This window comes from Mugil cephalus, chromosome 6 (assembly GCF_022458985.1).
Source record: "Mugil cephalus isolate CIBA_MC_2020 chromosome 6, CIBA_Mcephalus_1.1, whole genome shotgun sequence".
Taxonomy (NCBI): domain Eukaryota; kingdom Metazoa; phylum Chordata; class Actinopteri; order Mugiliformes; family Mugilidae; genus Mugil; species Mugil cephalus.
Window position 1 is genome coordinate 85,980 of NC_061775.1, and position 23,562 is coordinate 109,541.

Below are 23,562 nucleotides of genomic sequence, written 5' to 3' on the forward strand. Positions count from 1 at the left end.
AACGTCTTGAGACAATTTGTATCGTTATTGGCGTAATTATAAATAAAATTGAATTGAATTGAATTGAATATTATGTTCAATAGACGGACTCTCAGGTTTAAGTAATCCATCCAAAACTCCAGGTTGGTTTTCTAGAGCAGTATGAGCATATGAATGGATCACGATGGCGGGGTCTATGTTCATTTCGAATCAGCAGACAGGATAACTTTCACTACATGTGAGAGAGTCCATCAAAGACAAAGGGAAAAGTTTGGGAAAAGTTTCGCGGCGCAAGCCGGTTGCTCGTTAAAGTTAGGAAACTCTAATAAAGAGAAACTTTTTTCTCCTTTCACTGTATCTACTTACAGTTCAGGGAACTTTTCATCTGTAAGCGCTGTTCAGAACATAATTTAGTGTTGGCTCATGTCATAGAGCTTATAAGTGCAGTCACCTCACTATTAAATCAGCCGACGTGTCCTTGGGAAGTTGCCATGGTCGATTTTCACGAACATGTATTTTGCCGGAAGGCCACAGGAGGGGGTGATCCTTGCCATACCTTGTCCAAAACTGAAATGACGCCACTGCCCTTAATCACCCCTTAATGACAACCTGTCACCAAAATCAAAGGAAATGTTCAACTTCTCAAATTTATTGAATGAAAAGATTGTGCAGTTTGAACCTGATATAGTAGGATATAATATCACAATATGAAAACACAAAAAAACAAATGTAATGATGAACCAAAATAACCAGCAAGTGTCGCCAGAGGGATCTATTCCCTTTTACCCTGCAAGCGTTGTTCTATTCAGTTACTTCTTCAAGCATTAATCATAAGGCTGACATGACAATCACAACATTGACAAACAGACATTTTGTAACAGATTCAGTTGGTGTTTTCACTCAAAATATGTGAAATAAAAGGAAATACTAACAAAAAAATCCCATTTTGAGGCCTAAGGTCCTCACCAGGACTTGAATCCCTAATGTGGCAACCAGCTTCACAAACCACTGTACAATTCCTTGTTGGGTCAATGCTGTATGAAAATGTAGGCACGGAAAACAGAAAAGTGAATTCTTGGCTACAGTTGCTGTTAGTCAGTCACAGAGGGAGCTATGATGTCACTTATGGGTAGGGCTGGGCGTATCGATCTAAATATTCATCGCAAGCACAGCTTCTCTCAAAGTCCACCCTCACCTGCAGCAAAGAGTGGAATATCGATAGAGTTTGATGCTCAAATCCTAGCATCACAGCAGCATCGCATAACTGGTACTGATGCCATTATTGAAATGCATCGATACTCAGAAAAAAAGACAATTGCACAGCATGCTGACCCACTTATTTGGTGAGAAATGATTTGCCTCTCTGAGCAATTTTTATATTCGTTATTACATTGTTGCTTTTGTTTGCTTATTTTGCTCAACTGACTTAATTTCCCTTTGTTTGTTGTTGTGTTGCTTACATTGCTACATTTATATTTTTGTTTCATTGTTCCTTTCTCTTATCTTGCACTAATGACAAGGGGAATTATTTAATTTGTATACTGTTAAATTGTTGTAATATATTGTAATAAGTTAAAATAGTAGAAATAGGTTTATTTGCCTAAAATACTTGCCTTGTGTTTTATCATAATCATAATTAAACTAACTAAAGGCAAAATTACCAAGTTATTCAATGATCATAATGTATCAAGTAAAAGTATTGGCGATACCAGCCCTGTGTTTACTTGGTATCGGATTGATACCATCAGAACTGACGGTGTGTGGCCGCGTGGTTTGTGTCCAGTTTTGCAGTGATGTGATTGGCCCAACTAAGCACGATCATTGAACTCGGCTCTTTTGTTCCTTTTTGATCTTTCTAAAAGCCTGCCACCAAACAGTCATTGTCCAATCACACATAGAAGTTTGACGGGGTATAGCAACAGTGACTGAGGGGGGCTTAATAGAAAGTAATAGTCCTATAATAAGTCAGTATGAGTAAAATAGAAAAATAACTGTAGCTGTTGCTTTAACTGTATACAGAAGGGAAGCTAGACAAGGTCTTGAATACTTTCATGATATGCATTTAAGACATGGTGGAAATGTATTTAATTTCTCTTTTTTATCCCAGGTTTTGTGGCAGGTTTGAACTGCACAAGTCCAACTCCTGCCTCCCAATTCGATGCTCTTGAGAAGAATTTATTTTCTAAAAAACATGTCCGTCCTGTAAAAAGCTTTTCACATCCACTTACTGTAGCCACATCACTGTGTTGGGAATTTTAGAAGTGGTAAGTCTATATAGTCTACTCATTTACATACATGTTTCACAAGTCCTCTATCGCTATTCTATACTAATGATATTCAAATATGTCTCATCAATAGGATGAAAAATCCCAGCTCCTTTCTACAGTTTTGTGGGAAGTTCTGGTATGTTTTCAGACACATTCACAACTATTTTAAAATGCTGTAATATTAAGAATTATTCCAGTTGCATCGTTTTGTTATTTGCATATTAAGTCAATCGCGTTTGAACAGAAGGTCACAAACCTGCTTTTGACACAGACGTCAGTAGGACTGATATAATGTAAAATGTAATTATGAATAAATTACTTGCTATTGTTTGTAGCCTGAACATATGTATTATATTACCATGTTTTGACTGTTTTCATCATCAGATCATATTTTGTCATTCACCAAAATTAACATTTGAAATTAAATGATCGTACTTTTCAGTTAAGCTGTGCATTGCATCCGTTTTGTTAAGTTAGGAGTGGAATATAGAGGGACTGAGCTGGGATGAGAAGGAATGCGGTTCTGAAAGAGTCTCTGTCCCTCGGGAAAGAATCTGGGTCCCCGACATCCACATCACGGAGTAGTATGTTATTTTTTACACTTTTGAAAGTTTGTTATTGAAGAAATAAACTTTATGGTAAGACTTAAAAATATCATCGCCTGGAAAGAAAGCGTGGACTGTAAACCTGAGAGAATTAAAGTTACCATGTTTATTAGGCAATATTATGCTTTACACAACAACAAGCAATGCAAATTTTTACTGCAAAAAAAATGTGATTTTAAAAAAAGAAGCTGTAATTTTAATAATTAAAATGTCATTGTATTCCAGCACACAAGAGGACGATTTTCCCATCACTCCTTTTGTCTACTTATATAACACAGGTCATGTATTTGATGATAAGCCAGTCAAAATGATCAGTTCCTGCAGATTAGGAATCTACACTTTCCCCTTTGATATCCACAACTGCTCGCTGACATTTGGATCATATCTACACTTTGGTAAGGCTTAAAAATGAAACCTATTTGTCAAAAAGATCTTTGAACTGTGCTTTATCAGTAATTTCATCTATGAGATGCCCTGTGAATGCTAACATCTAATAACTCAGTGTAAAACTGTGCTTCAGCTTCATAAGTAAGGATAATCCAAGGCACCACAATTGAGGACCTCCTGCAGGAGTCCAGAAATGTGTTGGAGACCAATGGGGAGTGGCAACTCGCAGATATCAGTATATCTCTGAACAATCTGGAATTAGATATGGGGATCTACTCTGAGATCCAGTACTTTGTAAGCACTTTTTATTCCATCGTCCTCTGATCACTCGGAGCTGATTGTTATATTGTTAGGTTCTGTCTACTGATTCCACACTATGGGCTGACTGTGTAAAGTTAACACTATACACTAGTGTTTGGAGAAAAAAAATAGGTAGGGCATGAGCATTTGCTTATTAGGGGGTATGCATTTACGTCACTGGCATGGGCCTCTGACTGGCAAAAACACAGTGAAATGTAGCAGTAAATACAGCGAAACCAGGGATTATCAGATCAAATTAAGGACAATGGCATTCAACAGTGACCCATAAAAACTAGTATGGATTTGGAAAAGTGGATTAGCATCAATTTCAGCTAGTTTAAGTTAGTTTCTTTTATCATTTCAATAGTGATAAATGTAGCTTAATAAAAGATGCTAACGCTGAGAGCTGAGAATATTACTGAGAAGTAATATTAGCCATAAAGTACTGTAGCATCCGACTGGACGTTAGAAGAATAACGAGGAGCGATCGCAGATATTCCGTTTATTATTTTATTGTTATTTATTGTTGGAACTGAAAAAGTTACTGTCGGCTGTAACTACGTCAAAACAACAACGTCCACAAACTTATCTGACAGCCCTCCAGAACGTAACTTAAGAAATAACTTAAGGTATTATTTCTTCAAAAACACAACAACACAACAACATAAATTAATATTACCTGACACTAAATATGAACTACAACACCAGGTTTATGTGCCTGGATTCCAGTTGTTTTCATAATGCAGTGACCCATTTACTTGTCTTTTCTTTCAAGATATCTGTAAAAATATATCTCTGACTGCTTTTCAGATCTGGTGGTACACTCATTTGCACAACAGCTCTTCACCATTTTTGAATTCATTTTATGATTTAGACGCTATTAAGGCCTTTGTTTCAAACTAATGCAGCTAATCTCTGTTCAACTGTCACTTTTTGTCACTCGGTGGCCGTAACCATGGAGACTTCGCTTGCTGACATCAAATGCATATCCTCTATTAATATTATCACACAAAACTCAAACTAACCCTATTTCAAATCTACTGATTATTAGTGTAGTGAAAGGATGTGACCTGTAAAACTTGACTGCATGCTGAGATTATCACACAGCAGAACACTATTCAGGTGAATTTGAATCTGGCTTTATATCTGTGTCTCTTCCCAAGATCATTCTGAAACGCAGACCGACCCTCTATGTGGTGAACCTTCTGCTCCCAAGCTGCTTCCTTTTCATAATCGACCTCTTCAGCTTCCAGCTTCCTCCACAGAGTGTGGATCGATCGTCCTTTAAGATAACACTCCACTCATCCTTGGCTATATCGTCTTCCTGCTGATCGTGAATGACCTGCTGCCTGTCACAGGGGACACGATAGCTCTCATCCGTGAGCAACACCTACCATTTTGTTAAATAACTTTAAATAGCTTTTTTATGAATTTCACTAATATTTGAAGCTTTTGAGTTTACAGTGACATTAAAATGATAATGTTAACAAGTCAGTTAAGAAAACAGGCATTTTGAAAAGAAACATTGCATTTTTATCTGTGAAATCTATTCTTTCACGATAGTATTATGAATGTGGTTATTAATTTAAAAAAGGTCATCTTTAGAGATTAAGTTTTTGGTTAGACTGTAGATCGTGAAAGAGTATCTGGTCCCCTATAGAGATCTGAAGGGTTCAGTCTAAGGCTATGTTCACATGTACCAAAACAATCCTTTTAGAAAATTTAGACCAATCTTTTGTTTAGAAAATTTTTGTTTAGAAAATTTCTCCGTAAAGGTTGATCACTTGCAAAACAGCATCTAGTTGTAGAAATGCTATAGTACATATCCCAGGCTATATGTCTCTGCTATAGAACTCAGCCAAAAAAAGAAAAAGAGGCAGAACACGCGCATCAACATTACACACTGTATGCAAACTCTGGATTACAGTCTGTAATTCTTTAGTATCCTTATCAATATCTGATGCAGCACCGTCACAAGCCTGTAGTTTGCTATTGATGTTGTTATTGTTATGAGACATCGGGGGCTAGAGCGTCAAGGCAATGACATCATTGTGTTTGTATTCAGGTGTCAGGCTCCGTGTTTGTCTTTTTCACCCTGGAACATGGATTCAAAAAGGCGTGGTTCCAGTCCAGATATAACACGATGGTCGGCCTAAACTTACACCACTTATGCAGTTTCACCCAAAAATTATATTTGTGTAAACGTGGCCAAAGACAGCCTTTCTCAAAGACTGGACCACTGACATTGACCCTGCTGTGAATGTTAGCTCACCTTGGATCAGTGGATTAGGACAGGGCCACTTAAAAGTTCACTTCTGACACAACTGGAAAAGTGCAATGACTTAATGGAAATGTAAGTAGTTCAGTTAATATCGCCACCAAGCCCCAGTATGATGCTGCTAACATTATAGTGACAAGCCATCAAAAAAGATGCAAAATTTTGAAACTCCCATGAAATATCCACCACTAAGGTGAAGTGAAAATACCATAGCTACTACATTCAGTTTGCTTTTTTTTTTTTTTTTTTCCCTGATCCCAAACCACACTGTGTTTTGTGCTATGAAACGCTGGCTAACAAGGCTATGAAACACGCAAAGTTAAAGCAGTATCTGGAAACTATGGTGGTAGATCCAAGACGGCGCTGCAGATGGTCACCTCAGTACTGTGCTGTCTGGTACTTGTTGCTAGAAGACATGCAGCCCTCACTTGGAGTCACTTGGAGTTTTTTCCTCAAGTCTAGGCTCCTTTGTTCACCGCAGGAGTTCTCCTTCTTTGTAATGGATGGTGTGTGCGTTCTACCAAGGTGTGCATTACTGAGCCATTACAGCACCTCACTTACCAGATTACAGAGGTGGAGAAAACACACCTGGCCTTTCTGCTAATCATCCTCTGGATTTTAACAGAGCAAATCTCAAGCTTGAAATGCCTAAATATAGACACACGTGACATGTCCCACCAGGGACATGAACACTTTGGACCACTGCACATATCTTTGGGACTTTCTGACCACTACTGGTCCATCTCATCCCAACCTACAGGCAAAGGACATGTGAGGACATGTGTGTGCAGATCAAAACCTTTTGCAACAACAATAAACCATGGTTCACTGCAAAACTGAGGCAGCTGTGCCAGGACAATGAGTGTGGAACAGGACCTGTACAAGCAGGCCAGGAACAAGAATTAAACTGAAGAGTAAACTGCTTTTCTGCCAATGACTTTACAGCAGTTTGGGAAGGCTTGCAGACCATTACCAACAACAGGAGATCATCCCCCAACCCTGTGGAGAGTCCCCATATGGCAGAGGATCTCATTCAGTACGTTTACATGCATGTGAAAAAAACTAATTGCTACCTTAATAACTTTAATCTAAGTGCATGTAAACACACGACTCCAACTAAAATCGTAGTTCTCCTTATATATTAAGACACCCAGCCAATGTGATTGGAAATCAATTTTCCTGGCCTGTATATCCTCAAACAGACTTTAAACTGGATTATGCAGTTGCGCATGTGCCACAACGGCTATGTTAGGTATGATCCCAGAAAAAAAACATCCAAGAAAGCCAGGCGCAGAAGAAGTTAAACAGAGCCGGTAGGAGAACCACCTGAGAAATAGCACATATCCTATCTGCGCCAAAAGTAGCACACACATACAGTGGGGGAAATAAGTATTTGATCCCCTGCTGAATTTGTAAGTTTGCCCACTTCCATAGAAATGATCAGACTCTGGTTTTTATGGTTGTTTACTGGTTATGGGTATAGACAGAATATCAGTCGAAAATGCATAAAAAACACACAATCTAAAAGTTATAAATTGTTATGTATTTTATTAAGGGAAATAAGTATTTGATCCCCAACAATTCACTTAGAATTCAGGCTCCTACAGATTGGCTGGTGCGCATGTGGCACACAGCTGTGCTCAGTCAACTAATTACCAATACTCCTGATCTTAACTCGTCATGTATATAAAGCACACCTGCTCTAAGAATCATTTTCTTACATTCCAACTTCTACAGCACCATGGGCAAGACCAAAGAGCTGTCAAAAGATGTCAGGGACAAGATTGTAGACCTGCACAAGGCTGGTATAGGTTACAAAACCATCAGCAAAAGGCTTGGTGAGAAGGTGACAACTATTGGTGCCATTATTCGCAAGTGGAAGACCCATAAAAGGACCATCAACTGTCCTCGGTCTGGAGCTCCCCGCAAAATCTCGCCTCATGGAGTGAGGATGATGATGAGAAAGGTGAGGGAGCAGCCTAAAACAACACGGCAGGAGCTTGTTAATGATCTGGAAGCAGTTGGGACCTCCGTCACCAAGAAAACAGTTGGCAACACACTGCGCCGTTATGGATTGAACTCTTGCAGTGCCCGCAAGGTCCCCCTGCTCAAGAAGGCACATGTACAGGCCCGCCTTAAGTTTGCCAGTGAACATCTAAATGACTCAGAGAAGGCTTGGGAGAAAGTGCTGTGGTCTGAACGAAACCAAAGTTGAGCTATTTGGCATTAACTCGACCCGCCGTGTTTGGAGGATGAAAAAACGTGAGTATGACCCAAAGAACACCATACCCACGGTTAAGCATGGAGGTGGAAACATCATGTTTTGGGGCTGTTTTTCAGCAAAGGGTACAGGGCAACTTCACCGCATTATGGGGCCAATGAATGCAGCCATGTACTGTAACATCTTGGACAAAAACCTTCTTTCCTCAGCAAGAACACTGAAGATGCCTCGTGGGTGGGTTTTCCAACATGACAATGACCCAAAACATACTGCCAGGACAACAAAGGAGTGGCTCAAGAAGAAGCATATTAAGGTCATGGAGTGGCCTAGTCAGTCTCCAGACCTTAACCCGATCGAAAACCTGTGGAGGGAGCTGAAGCTCCGAATTTCCAAGAGGCAGCCAAGAAACTTGAAGGATTTAGAGACTGTCTGTAAAGATGAATGGGCCAAAATCCCTCCTGCGCTGTGTGCAAACCTGGTGACCAACTACAAGAAACGTCTCATCGCTGTGCTTGCCAACAAAGGTTTCTCTACAAAGTACTGACTTGTGTTGTGCTTGGGGATCAAATACTTATTTCCCTTAATAAAATACATAACAATTTATAACTTTTAGATTGTGTGTTTTTTATGCATTTTCGACTGATATTCTGTCTATACCCATAACCAGTAAACAACCATAAAAACCAGAGTCTGATCATTTCTATGGAAGTGGGCAAACTTACAAATTCAGCAGGGGATCAAATACTTATTTCCCCCACTGTACATATGAGATTAAAAAAGCTGTACTATTATAGATCTTGATGTTGTTTGAATTGCTAGTCTGCCGCATGAACGACTCTTGTTTATTATATGACGTAACAGGTCAACCAGAAAGGGGGCAGTATTAACATGGTATTGATCTGCTGACAAGACCCCCTGCAGTTTGTCCATAGGGCAAACAGATCCCTGGATGATACAGCCAACATGGCTCTATACTACATCCTTCACCACCGCGACTCTGCAGAGAACCTACGCACAGGTCCTACTTCATTTCTGCGTTCAACGCCATCGTGGAGCTTCTCCACCACAAACTGTCCCACCTGAACTCTGCACTGACGCACCCCATGGGTGTGTTCTCTCTCCACTCCCCACTTTTCCCTTTACACCAATGACTGCTCCTCAGAGGACCCTTCTGTGAAACTCCTGAAGGATGCCGATGACACCACCGTCACTGGACTCATCCAGGATGGCAACAAGTATGCATACAGAAGGGAAGTGGAACAGCTAGTCCTCTGGTGCAGTCAGAACCACCTGGAGCCACTCAAAACTGTGGAAATGACGGTGGACTTCAGTGTCCCATCAACCCCTCCCCTTACAATCTTTAACAGGACAATCCCTATAGTGGATTAATTCAGGTTCCTAGGGTCCACAATCTCAAGGGACCTGAAATGGTCACCCGCATAGACACATTTTGAGAAAGATGGCCGAGCAGAGGTTGTACTTCATGCGTCAGCTCAGGAAGTTCAAACTGCCCCAGGAGCTGCTTATCATTTTCTACAGACCAGCATTTCAAACAACAAGATGGATAATAATACAGCTTTTATAATCCCGTAAATAATGTGCGTGCTACTTATGGTGCAGACAGAATGTGCACTGTCTCTCAGGTTGTTCTTCCACTGGCTCTGTTTATCTTCTTCTTCTGTGACCAGATTTCTTGGATGTTTTTGTTCTGGGGTTATATGCCAGCGCAGTGGTTGTAGAACATGCGCACACACGTTGTCCAGTTAAAGTCAGATTAAAATTGATTTCCAGTTGCATTATCTGGGTGCCTTTATTGGATAAGGAGAACTGAGATTTTAGTCAGAGTAACGTGTTTACATGCCCAGTTAAAGTAGGATTAAGGCAATAATTATTATTTATTTATTTTTTTTCACATACATGTGAATGTACTGATTAAAGCTGTGTGTGCTCACGCTCTAATTTGTGGACCACCCACTTTACCTACTGAGCCACAGCTGTCCCAATGGTGGGACAGTGAAGAAAACTTTCAGGGAGAAAGACTTAGACAGACTTTGATGACCTGCAAGGGAAATTAATTGGTCAAAGTAGCTTAATTGTTACAAAAAGATGAGCTGTTATACACCTGGATAGAGTAGGGTAAAAAGAAGTTCTGTAGCATTCACTTTGGCAGCAGAGCTGAATCAGTCTGCTGGAGAATGAGCTCCTCTGCCCCTCTAGTGTTCGGTGTAGTGGATAGGGTGGATTGTCCATAATGGAGAGCAGTTTATCCAATGTCCTCGTGTCCCTCACTATTTTCCATTTACAACTTCAGACTCAGATTAAACAGGTAGTGCAGGGAGCCAGTCAGCTGTGAAGCGCAGGTCTTCAGGATCCAGGGGTTTACACGGTCTGGGCCTACAGACTTGCCTTGCTTGACTTTGCTCTCACCTAGCCACCTAACTGTGCTCTCACCTGGCCAGGTGTTGCAGTCATAGGGCTGGTTTCCTCAGTGGGGGTGGAAGTTGGGGGTAGAGCAGAGTTGATAGGCAGGAAGGGGTTGATGTTGTGTTGTGGGGCTGACAGAGCACATCCCTGGTACCTTCACTAGCCTCCTCACTGACTTTTAGCTCCACATGCAATCCATGCATCTCGAGTGGCTGACTCTTCTCTGAAAATATGGATGACATTTCTAACCACCGAAAACTGTGAAATTGGATTTTCCACACTCATTGGCCTTAAAAAAAAAAAGAGCAGCACAAGTGAATCAGTGTGGACTACAATATGAGACTGAAACTATCCAGTTTGTGGGTCAGGCATTGCTTCACTCATGGCCTACAAAAAACAATGCCATTCATTCTTCCCATTAAGATGACAAAAAAAAAAAAAAAAGAAAAAAGGAAATGAGTGAATAGAGACTATGATATTGGTAAACCCGTTGTTTTGGGGGTTAAGGTGTTCTGTGAGTGTTTGTATTATAGGTTAAGTGATCCTTGGTCTGAAAAAGTTTGAGAAACACTTTTCTAAGGTAAGATGGTGTTGTTTCCTGCAGATGTTTTCTTCTCCCTCTGCCTTGCTCTGATGCTGGCCAGTTTGTTGGAAACAGTGTTCATCACAAACATCCTGTACCGCAGCACCCAGCCAGTGCCTCCCTGGCTCAATGTCCTTGTGATGCGTTATCTGGCTGTTTTCGTTTGTCTCCCTTCAGTGAAAAAGAACAGCCAAGTCACCATCACTCAAGGTATTTTTATTGTGAGATCCATCTCTCTATCTGTCTATACCAGACATGTCCATCCTGCCACACAGCTGAGACCGATGAAATTTGATTCTGTATCCAAATCCTTTCTGTCTAGCTCAATGCAAACATGCAGAACTGTAATTAATTAATTCCTTTATTTATTTTTTTACATTAAAGTCACAACTGTCCATGGCCTTTCCAGTTTCTACAAACAATGACTATCTACTTTAAGCCCTAAATCACATAGAAATTTAGAGAATTCAGCTAAAAATTCTGAGTAAGCAGCAGAATAGTTTTTTGTGTTTTCCAGTCTGGATGGGCAAGACTAAGAGTGAAATTTTCAAACAAATTAAAGCATTGCTTAGGTCTAGGATTAATAGATAACTCAGAGTGGAGGATTACTGCCACTTCTCCTCCTCGGCCTGTGCTTCAAGGAATGTTATAGTTACTGTGACTGGGTGGCGTGGACTTATTATACTGACATAATGATCATCCGGCAGCCACATTTCAGTCACTAAATCAGTCACTATAAATTTAGATGAGAGAGACCTGGCATTTAAAAGACCACATTTAATTTTCTGATTTTTCTGTTGCACCAATGAATTTATATTCATGTTTTTTGATTTAAAAAAATCTGGTAACGGACAGAACATCCCAGTTGACATCGCATTCTTAATCCATAGGGTTTAATATGACATAGGCCCACCCTTGGCGGCTATAACAGCTTCAACTCTTCTGGGAAGACTTTCCACAAGGTTTAGAGGTGTGTTTATGTGTGTAACAGGAACAGGAAAGGGGCCATCCCCAAACTGTTCCAACAAAGTTGGGAGCATGGTCCAAAATCTCTTGGTTTGCTGAAGCATTCAGAGTTCCTTTCACTATAACTAAGGGGCAAGTAGGCTACCGCTTTTCTGGCAACCGCCAAACCCAGATTCCACTATCAGACTGCCAGATGGAGAAGCATGATTCATCATTCCAGAGAACGCGTCTCCACTGCTTGAGTCCAGTGGTAGCGTGCTTTACACCATTGCATCTGATGCTTTAAATTGCACATGGTGATGTATGGCGTAGATGCAACTGCTCAGCTATGGAAACCCATTCCATGAAGCTCTCTACACACCGTTCTAGAGGTCTGACTCTGCAGAAAGTTGGCGACCTCTGCGCACTGTGCGCAAAGCATCCGCTGAATCTGCTCTGTCATTTTACATGGCCTGCCATTTTGTGGCTGAGCTGTTCCCAATTGCTTTGTACCAGTGACAGCTGACTGTGAAATATTTACTAGTGAGGACATTTCATCACTGGACTTCTTGCACATGTGTCATCCTATCACAGTACCATGCTGGAATTCACTTGAGCACCTGAGAGCAAACCATTCTTTCACAAATGTTTGCAGAAGCAGTTTGCATGCTTATGTGCTTGATTTTATACACCTGTGGTCATGGAATTGACTGGAACACCTGAATTTAGTTATTTGGATGAGTGAATACTTTTGGCAATATAGTGTAGCAAGGTATTCCCACTATGATCCGCACCTGTCTTTTACACTGGCCACTTGCAATCAGATAGTCTAAATGGATCTTAATGCATGGTCTGAAGAGACTCAAGGATTGTCAAACATCTAAAATACGTATTTAACTGTTTACCTATTGGCAATGTATAGATGAATGTAAAATATCACATAATTTAGCGAAATGATACCAAATGTACATGTTTAAACTTTAATAATTACTAAAATAACTTCTCTTAATGTGACTCTTCCCTGTAAATATTGGTTTAACATAGAAATGTTTATGGAATTTTACAACTTATATTGTTCAAATTTAGGCACATTAGTTGTTAATCATACCCTGAGCCAGAAATCTCTGCTTGAGTAACATATCAGAAACCACCCTGTGTTTTTCCTGTCTACTGTATCATTTACAGCCTGGATTTTACATAATTTTATTCATAATGAAATTCTTTTTTTTCCCTGGCTGTTCACAGTATTCTCTGACACATGGAATGAAAATAGGAGATATCCAAATTTTTAAACATGCCTTCATCCAATGTTCAGCCTCTGACACAGCCTTGTTTAAACCTACTTAGTAAATAATAATCATCCACAGTTACTGGAAAACAATTTGTATGTTATAGTTAACAAGTGGTTATCCATGCATTCAAATTTCTGACATGCTGTTTTTTATTTTGTACAGAGCCAGTAATAGCCACCACAAACATGCACATTCATCCCTCTTTGTCTTCTCTGGACATGTTTCTCCCATCAACCCTGCCGGATGCGACCATGAATGAGTTGAAGAGCCTGAACAGAGAACTCTCAGCCATCCGACTTCATATTGAAAAATACATCCAGAAGACTAAGTCCTCCCAGGAATGGCAAATGATCGGGACAGTTTTTGACGGACTGCTGTTTGGCTTGTACATCACGTCTATCACCATCAGCTTCATTACCATAATTTGTATCTGGTATTGGAATAACTCATATGCAGAATGATTCAAACTGTATTTTGATTTTGTGTTATTTTTTCTGAGCCTACTCAGCCTGTTCTTTAAATGTATAATGTACTCTGATTGTTCAGCAGGTAACAGCAGACAGCAGTTTGTAGTTACAAACTGGGCTCATTAATCTGTGTGATAAATATCCATACAGTGGGTTTTATTCACTGTTAAGGATTAACACTTTATAAGACTCATTGAAATACTTAGAAATTCAGAATTTCAACCCTAGAGGACTTGTTGTACGAGAAGAAGATTTTTTTTTTAAATTATTATTTTTAATTATGTGAAGGGAGTGTGAATGGTTCTTTGTCAGCTCTTGCAGAAGGCGGTCGCATTTTTCTTCCCTCTTCTCTCCCTCATCTTCCCTGCTTTGCTCCTCTCGTCTCGTCTGTCTAGTCTCTATACTTTTGAGAGACTCTCTCCGCACTGCTCTCGAAGCTACAAAATCATGGAATTGATAAACTGGTCTCTGAATGCAATCGACACAATTTTTTCGACAAGAAGCCTGGGTTCAGGGAGCCGGACTGCCCTGCCGGAACATTCACAGCTGGCTACACGATGGACGTGTGAGAGAGGTGGTGGGTCGTGTGTCTGGCGGCTCTTTCCTTGGAGGACCTTGAAGATATCTACCATGATTTCAGGTCTTTTGCTGATTGGATTAGACATTGCCCTGGTTTATCATGGAAATTAAAGAACGGAAACAGCTTTCAAAAGCCCCACAAAGCTGACCGGGATGATTGAAGCGGTGGGCAGAACTTGAACTTGAACCTGAATTGCAATATGGGTAACGTCATGGAGAAGCTTTTGGCTTTGCAAAGGAGAATGGATAGATTCAGAGACCAGAATGGACAAACAGAGTAGTCGTGCAAAAGAATGCATCTACTCGGCCCAAGACCAAACAATCGCAATCTTATTTGTTTTCGGCGTCCTAACAGCACTGGCCTCGGACAAGGCTGCTGCTGGAACAACAACTCTTCGGAAGATCACTGCAGTGAGACGCTCTTGTATTACTGCCTCCCCTCCCATGGACACCCGCTGATAGTTTACTCTGTCTGGGACCCGATCAAGGTTGTCTCCGGACTGAGGCACCAAGATTGTAATGCCAGGCTTAAGCGACTCTCCAGGCCTACACAGACACACACATATAAACAGATACGCAGTCACCCCCCCACCCCCACATCCAACGCCATTGTGGCCATTACCCCCCCAGTGTGACAAGCGGGTCCACGACCAGCGCCTGGTGGCTGCAGGAATGTTTGGCTGCTTGCTTGCACTGGGTTTTACCTCTCCCCGAATCCCTGATGCAATTCCCAAGTTTTTCATGTTTGTAAAGTGTACTTATTATGTGCTTATGTTGCTGAGGTTTTTTCATGTTCCCACCCTGTTCTCCTCACAGGAGCATAGTATGGGGGTTGCTTTTTTTCTCCTCCACTCCTCACGTCGCTCTGTATCTCTCTTTTCCATCCCTGTCTGCCTGTCCGGTCTACCCCCCATTTTGTCAAAGTGTATGTATGTTTTGTCTCGCCCGATGCCAGCTGGGATAGGTTCCAGCAACCCCTGCAACCCAGTGAAGATCAGCGGTAGTAGAAGAGTAGAAAATCAAGATCAATGAAGTTACCATATGTAATTCTTTGCCATTCTGAGCATGATTGGCTGGATGTTGCTTGACCTCACTGAGTAAGCGGAAGTTACCATATATTGTTCCTCGCCCTATAAAGGATTAAGTGATTATTGTAGGTTTAATGTTGAAGGATTGGTTAAAAATTTGCATCCTTAGCATGTAAACTGATTTGTCTGCACCAGCAGTATAGATTTGTGAATTAAAAAGAATTTCTAATAAAATAAATGTCCAAATATAACAATATAAAAAATATGTATAAAAAATGAGAACGAGAGCAGATTAAACAAACAAACAAACAAAAACATGAAAAACATCCTGGTACAAGACTGGACACCCTCAGAAGCCCTGTGTCCATATCCCAATGCACCTGAACTTTGTGGGAGGAAAAAGGGAGTACTAAACAATATTAGGCAGGTGGTTTTAATGTTGAGTTTAATGAGTAAGTAAGCCAAAAATACAAATTAATCTACTTGACTTGGAGATGGAGTGATGTGCTCACCCTGACCTGTTTTTTATTGTAGTACAAACTGTATAGGTAGCAGAAACATTTTGTTTGTTAGTTGAAATACAGCTCATCTTTTAATCAGAACAATGTCTATCAAAGTCTGTATGTTATAACCAAAAGTAGCTTTTATGGTATTACATATTCTGCCATGAATTTAAATATTGAACCTGTCTCAAAATAATACCAATAAGAACAGATTCAAATTGTGGTATCTTAACTTGAACTGAAAACAGCTGCCTGGATCAAAGTAATAAAATGTCAAATTAATCAAGTTATTAGTCAGTCTTCAGCAATTAAGCCATTTTTCAACAACCTAGGCTCCGAAGTGTAAACATCTGCAGCTCTTCCTCAACTAACCTTAATTAAACTAAAGCTCATGTAAAAATGCTTCAGAGATATCACTTTGGATCTAGGACATCTGTCCCATTAACAATGACACTTGTCAACAGTATAGCCAGTCATTTATTGTCTACATAACTACAGAATCAAAGCAAATGAATACATGTAATAATGATAATAATAATTAACATTTTAATAGCTATATTAATCTGTAGTGCACTTTAAATTTCCTCCCTCCTTGTTAAAGGAGAACAGTGACAGAACAGAACAGAACAGTGAGCCAAGTGGAGGTTTTTAGTTTGTGATCAGTGTTTCTTTTAAAAGCAGTCGTTCTGGGTTCATCTCATAAGGGTTTGTACACACAAAGCCAGTTAGTTTTTAGGAGACAGAGTAGAGCATCTATTAAAAAGATTGTGCCCCTTTTCTGTCTAATCTTTAATCAATCTAACTCAGAACTATAAGACACTTGACATGAAGACCTAAAATCAGCCACAAACAAATCAAGAGACAAAAATTTCAACATCAAACCTTCTAAATTAACAAGTCACATTTGCTGTATTATTTCTCTGTGATATTGTGTACTTCTCTATTGGCTTCTAAAACTGTAATTAATATAGATTTAAAATTACTGTTTTGTTCAACTGCTCAAAATTCTGTAAGGTAAGCACTGGTCTGGAGCAGACGTCTATTCAGTATAAGCTGGCTAAACAGGCTGATCGCTCAAGACATGTGATTGATATCAATATATCAAAGAAAAGTTGGGCATTTTCTAAATCACTTATATTTTAACTATATTTTAAAGCAGACGCACACTGATGAAGTCTGCAAGATAATCATCACTACATTAATTAAATCTCATCTCAACTTAACTAAATAAAAAAAAATTTAGTCCATGGAAGAATTGTGATAAAATTTTTGCTATACTCTCTCTTGGACTGTGCAAACCAGGTGATGGGAGCTTAATTAGAGAAACAGAAGGTGAGGTCTCATGTTCTTACAACGAACATATGAAAATTTCCCAAAAAGTTAAATTCTCCCATCCAAAAAGACAAAACAAACGCAAAAGCAAAAAAACAGGATCAGTGCAATTAATCGACACTCTCCATTATCCAAAACAGCATTAGAACCTGTGCATGTGCTGATTTAGTGCAACCATTTGTGGATGGCTACACATCAGGTAGCTATTTATACACACACACACACACACACACACACACACACACAAATAAAATAAACACAACATAACTGAAGATTATATACAGTATATGTGCTAAAAATCAATCACACAATAAAAATATCTTTACTTTCAAATTTCCAGTTTCATTCTTAAAAACAGAAATCCTGTCATTTAAAGTCACAAAAAAGCAAAGTGGCTAGTAAAAAAAAAAAATCACCAGAAATATCAAACCTGGGAACAGACTGAGCAAATACTTTTTTTTTTTTTTTTTTTTGGCAACAATCTTTGGCTTTCAAGCATGAAACTTCAACATCTAGTAACTGTGTAAGGCAGCAGGTTTTCTCATTCACACTTTTTCATACACAGCGATTCAATATGTGTGGGAATGATTGCAGATGGAGGGTGAAACAAGAAAAACTAAGAAAAATTTGCACATTTGTATTATTTGACTGCGATGATTGTCAGGCCATTATTATAATTTGTGATGTACAAAGAAATTGAACTATCAAGTGGAAAACAAAATATGTAATTGCAAAACTGAGAATGTTTTTGGAGAAATATTATAAAATTGTTACATGAAAATGTTAGGGATCAAACATACTTTTCAAGGAGAATAAAGTGCATGTCCAAAATGGGCTTACAGAAATCTGAATATCAACAGTGGCTACATTCTACTTAACAAGTGATGTAGTAAAAACATCTGGCAATATAGAAACTATACAGCAGTTTTTAGAGGGTACTGTCACCCAGGTCTGAGAGGGCTGGTGGGAAAGAGAGATGCCAAGTGACTACAATCATGGTCGTGTTGTGCTCATCGTCTTCTGAGGTTTCTCCTGTAACTAACACTAAGTCCCACCTCCATTATCTTCTTGTTCCTCCATATTTTTGCGTGCCATCCTCTCTCTCCGCTCTGCCAGCCGCTGACACCGAGGGCACTCTTTACTTGTCTGGTAACAGCTGCGATGGTAACATGCATGACAGTCTGCAAAAAGGAAGAGTCAGTGGTTTAACAGGTCAGCGTATTCACAGCACATTGGTGTAAGGATAACTGTTCATAACCAGTTTAACCAGTTTGCTGACAATGAAATGAGATGAGATGCACAAACTGCAGCCAACCACGATAAGATCTGGGGAGGGCAGGTGAGGGGAGCAGGTATAAAAGGCACAGAAGAAAAGCAGCAAGGCAGAGAGCACGAGGAAGCAGCTATGGGAGACAACTTTTATCCCAGGAGACACACCCTATAATCTAAACATGTTCAGACACATCCTGTTCCTCCAAAACAGACCAACAGAGTTTGATAACTCTTGATTATTTATTCTATCTTTCTTGAAAGAAAGGGTGATGATGAGTTCATGAAATGACAGGAAACTCAAATTCAAAACTCAAAACTGTTTATTTCATGTTCACATGAAAATGGAACTTAAGTAATAGCAGGCAGATGTAGAAGCAATACACACAAGGAAATCTATTTTCATCAACAATCAAAATAAAAACAACTTGGCTTAAAAATAAATAGATGAGGCAGTGGAAGAAGATGTAAGGTTTTCGTGAAACAATAGCTTAAATTACATCTGAAAGTTATAAGCCTCCACTGGCTCAGACTGGACATGAGTAACAGACTACTGTGGTTGAAATCCATTACCAGAATTACCAGAACATACTGAAATGTAAACTTTTCTGAACAATGTACCACACTGCAGTGCTTTGCCAAAAAATAAATTCTTAAAAAAAAAAAAAAAAAAAAACTATTAGCAGCAATGTTAGCCTATCTGACAAGCAGCCAAGCCAGCAGAACTGCACATATCAAAGGCCAAGAGAGGAAAGTACAGTACCAACACCACCAGAGACCAATGCAAAAAAGTAAAAAAAAAAAAAAAAAAAAAACTACCAGCACCAGACAGCTAACAAAATGTCTACTCTCCACCACCAGTGTAACTGTAGCAACCAAAACAAACCACTATAGTGCCATGGACAATTGGGACAAGATAGGGTAGAAATGCTCCAAAACATAAGGTGACTGAAAGAGTGGAAAGAGATAGGAAACTTGAAAATTTTAAAGGGATAGTTCAATATATTTGCTTAACATTTAGGAAATAGTGTAATTTTCTGTCTGATCTTGCACATAAGCAAGGCCGCTGTGGAGCTAAAGCTCCATATGCTAAGTGAGCCATCAAAAGAAAAATCTAAATTACATCAATATTTGGTGTTACTTTGCATTCAAACCAGCATCAGTCCTTATACTTGGCAAAGTCAGGGATTTTGTAGGATCATAGATGCAGTGGTCGGCCAAGGAAACTTTGTACAGCAGATGAACAACACATGAAGTTTATAAAGCTTCCTTTTGAAATTAGAAGATGTCCAGCAGTGCCATCAGCTCAGAACTGGCAGAAACCAGTGGGACCCAGGTACACCCATCTACTGACAAGAGAAGTCTGGCTGGAAGTTGTCTTCAAGGAAGAGTGGCAGCCAAAAATCCATACCTCTCCTTCAAAAACAATATATAAGTGTACCTAGAAGAATTGATGCTGTCATGAAGGCAAAGGGTGGTCACCCCAAATATTGATTTGATTTAGAATTCTCTTCTGTTCATTCACTGCATTTTGTTAAATGGTGAAAATAAACTATTAACACATTCTTAGTTTACTGCATTTTTCACACCTGCGAAAAACTTCTGTACAGTACTGTATATAATCTGCAGCTAATCTTGTGGTGATGTAGTTAACAGGTAAATGTCTTCTCACTTAACACTCAGAAGTCATAGAAGAACAAAAGTATAAAAGTCTCTTTTCTTTAATGCTACTATAGCACTGCAAGTTTAGGTAAACATTTGGGCCAGGATCTCAATAAAAACAGTAAAAAATAATCCGAAGGACTATAAACACAGTTAAACAAGACTTTGACAAAATAAAACTGAAGTGAATCTAAAATATGTCTGTGATGGTTCTCAGTCATAGTGCCATCAGGTTCTAGTTCTACAGTCCAGCAGGTTTCTGATGGGTTTACACACAGTGTCCTATTTAAACCTCAACTCGGCACCAGTCTCTTAGAACTGAAGAAGCTACTTGGATGAGCAGCGTAACGTCTTCAAGAAAACTCTACAAGTCCAGTTGCCTTTTGGATTGAATCTAAAGTAACTTCAGAGTGTTGCTTGATAAGGCCCGACAAGGATTTTGTCCAGATCTTGAATCAAATAATTTTACTCGGCCAAATCTCAGGGTACAGAAATGCTTAATTTTTTACGTCTTGGATACTGCTCTTACTCATGTCTTCCTCCTCAATCACAATTATCTTTCTCGATATTCCTCCCTACTCTTGCCATCTTGTTACACAATGTTCCTGCCTCTTGTTAATCTCCTGGCTTTTCGAGTTTTACGACTTCTCCAGTTACTCTGAGCAGCATCAACTGGTCTTTCCCAGCCTTCCTCCTCAGCATTCATCTCTCTTTTTCCTTCACTCTCACCACTTCCTCTGTCCTCCTCTGCCTCGCTTCTCGCTCCGGAGAAAACAGACATCCACTCATGTCGCTGAAGCAACTTCATACCTGCAATTTTATCTGATTTAGTTTTTACTGTTTCCGGCAATGTCTGAACATTCCCACATTCCACTGTTCTCTCTCTTTTGTCCTGTGATTTTTTGTTAATCTCTTCACAGTCATCTTCCTCTTTCACTTCATCCGCCATCTCTGTTTGTGAGGAGCCCTTAATCCAACTCACAAACCCAGATATCTTTCCACATTCCTTTCTCTTGTGTCCTATTTCATCCAGACTTTCAACGCTGCATGTTCTACTGTCACCGTCTCTTTTGTCTCCTTTTGCAAGGCTTTTCTTTAGTCTGTCTATTTGTAGAACCTTTAATAAGTTGACTTTTTCCCTTCTTGCATGCCCATCTCCCTTGTCCTTACTCTTTTCTCTCTGGTGGACGTACTCCCCCTCATGTTGACCATCAACTTTCTCCTCCTTGTCAATCTCTTCCTCCCTCTCCAACTCTGTACCTCCTATGATCTCCCGCTCTTCCTCATTAATCGTACTCTTGAAAAAAGCTTTGGCCAGTTTTTCAAGAGTGAAAGCTTCAAATATGCCCCGTCTTTCCTGCCTCTCTTCTATTGTGTCCCTCGCCTCTTCTCCAACCTCTTCTTGTGGTCTACTGATCACCTCCTGATCCAAATCTTCTTCCCCACCCTCACCCTCTCTCCTGCTTTGGGAGAGGGCCTTTTCTATCCTTCCAGGTAAGGAGATCTTCCAGTCACTCAAGGAAATTGGAGTAGAGGAGTGGGAAGAGGGTGCTCTTAGGCTGCCTCGGCCTGCCACCTGTAGAGAAGGCTCACCTTCACATCGCTGGCACTTGCTCAGCTGGAAGGGGAAGATGATGTCTTTCTCGTTGCCGCAGAACTCACATACAAAACCCTTTGCCTGGCACAGCTGGAGAATATCAGAGAAAAAGAGACATTATAATAAGAAAATTGTTAGCATGGATTATGAAATCTACATATTTGTAGATTATAATTACCCACTGTACTTTATCACTGCATTATATTAACTGCATACAATCTCCATGAAGAACTAAAATAAACCTGGTGATTATCTTACCACACAGTCAGCTACATGTATGGTACCAAGTTTAAGCAGCTCCTTCATTAGGGGTGCCAGTTCGCCGTTGCGCACAGCAGTGAGGTCGTTGAGGGAGAAGAGGTGAAGGTCCTCGGTTAGGTGTCCTGGCAGTCTGTCAAACTGGTCCAGCACCCTAAGGGATAGACACACAGTTAGAGCACACTGGCAATGTCCTTCTTTGGAATTTTGCTCCAAGCGTTGAAATAACTGCAGAGCTAAAAATGTAAATTGCGCCTTACTCTTTAGCAAAGCGGCAAGTCTTGAAGAGATTTTTTATGTGGAACAGCTGCACCCTCAAAACCTAAAGAACAAACAAATACTGGTTACTTCAGGGTACAATCAAAAAAATACAGTTATCCAGTGTGATGCACAAGGATTAGGAACAAAAGGTCAATGTCACTTCCCACTCACACCATCTGGAATGTTTACGTAATTAATATTTCGTGGGCCTGCCAAATGTTTCAAATTGGTAGGCAGCAATTTTTGTTATAATTACTAAGTAGCACCACTAAACTTGTTAATTGTTAAACTCTAATTTGTTTGTCTCTATTGCACATGTGCCGAATGAAACGTTAACTCCCTGCCAGCCTCACCTCTAGTCTGCCCAGCTTTGTGCAATATGTTGACTGTCCTAAAAGAGGAAACAACACACTGGACCTCCTATATGTCAATGTTGAAGATGCTTACAGTGCTGAAGCCCTACCACCGCTGGGTAGATCAGACCACAACCTGGTCTACCTTCAGCCCGCCTACATACGGTGGCTGTATGCTAGACGGATTGGAGTGTACCGCTAGGGGCTTCTACTGTTGATCGAGAGAAGTAGTCTGTGGAATTAACAACATTGTGGACTGTATCACAGACTACAAACACTTCTGCAGAGACACTGTCATCCCAGTTAGGAAGGTTCATTGCTTCCCTAACAAACCCTAGATTAACAGTAACATCAAGGAGCTTCTCAACAGAAAGAAACAGGCCTTCAGGGAGTGTGACATGGAAAAACTCAAACTCACTCAGCAACAACTGAAGAAGAGCCAGAGACAAGCAAAGCAGGACTACAGGCGGAAGGTGTAGAGCAAGCTGAGGAACACTGACACCAGAGAGGTGTGGAGGGGGATGAGGACAATCACAGCAGCTAAAATCATGCTAAAACCGTTTCATGTGTGTAGTGAAATGCTGTACGTGTTTTATAAGTCTGTTGTTGAGAGTGCTGTGCTGTATGCTGTCGTCTGTTGGGGTGGCAGCCTGACAGACAAGAACAGGAAGCGTTTGGACAAGTTAATTCATAGGGCTGGTTTGGTTCTGGGGAGGAGTGTGGAGTCTGTGGGGACTGTCACTGAAAGGTGCTACATGAGGAAGGTACAGAGCATCCTGGACCGTGACAGTCACCCCCTTCACCCCACCCTGGCTGGACAGAAAAGCAGCCGCAGCCAAAGGCTCCTGTCACTGAGCTGTAGGACAGAGTGATTCAGGAGGTTATCACAGCCATCAGCATACACAACTCTAACTGTTAGCAGGCTAATGGTTAAGGGCTTGGCTGATTGCACTGTCTGTTGCGCATCTGCAC

General features: G+C 40.2%; 1 protein-coding gene and 1 pseudogene across 9 annotated transcripts in view; one reads left to right on the forward strand and one right to left on the reverse strand.

The window, feature by feature from the left end:
- Positions 1-1,660: 1,660 nt before the first annotated feature.
- Positions 1,661-17,663, forward strand: LOC125009157 (annotated as a pseudogene).
- rubcn (rubicon autophagy regulator) overlaps positions 16,318-23,562 on the reverse strand; it is a 29,239-nt gene continuing 21,994 nt past the window's right edge. For all 9 annotated transcript variants that reach the window (XM_047586212.1, XM_047586208.1, XM_047586211.1 and 6 more), the window contains 4 exons: positions 22,237-22,298; positions 21,977-22,130; positions 21,715-21,808; positions 16,318-18,371 (listed from right to left, as the gene is read on the reverse strand). In XM_047586212.1, coding sequence (XP_047442168.1) covers positions 18,235-18,371; positions 21,715-21,808; positions 21,977-22,130; positions 22,237-22,298 — 447 coding nt within the window. In that variant the 3' untranslated portion in view covers positions 16,318-18,234. The remainder of the gene's footprint in view (positions 18,372-21,714; positions 21,809-21,976; positions 22,131-22,236; positions 22,299-23,562) is intronic.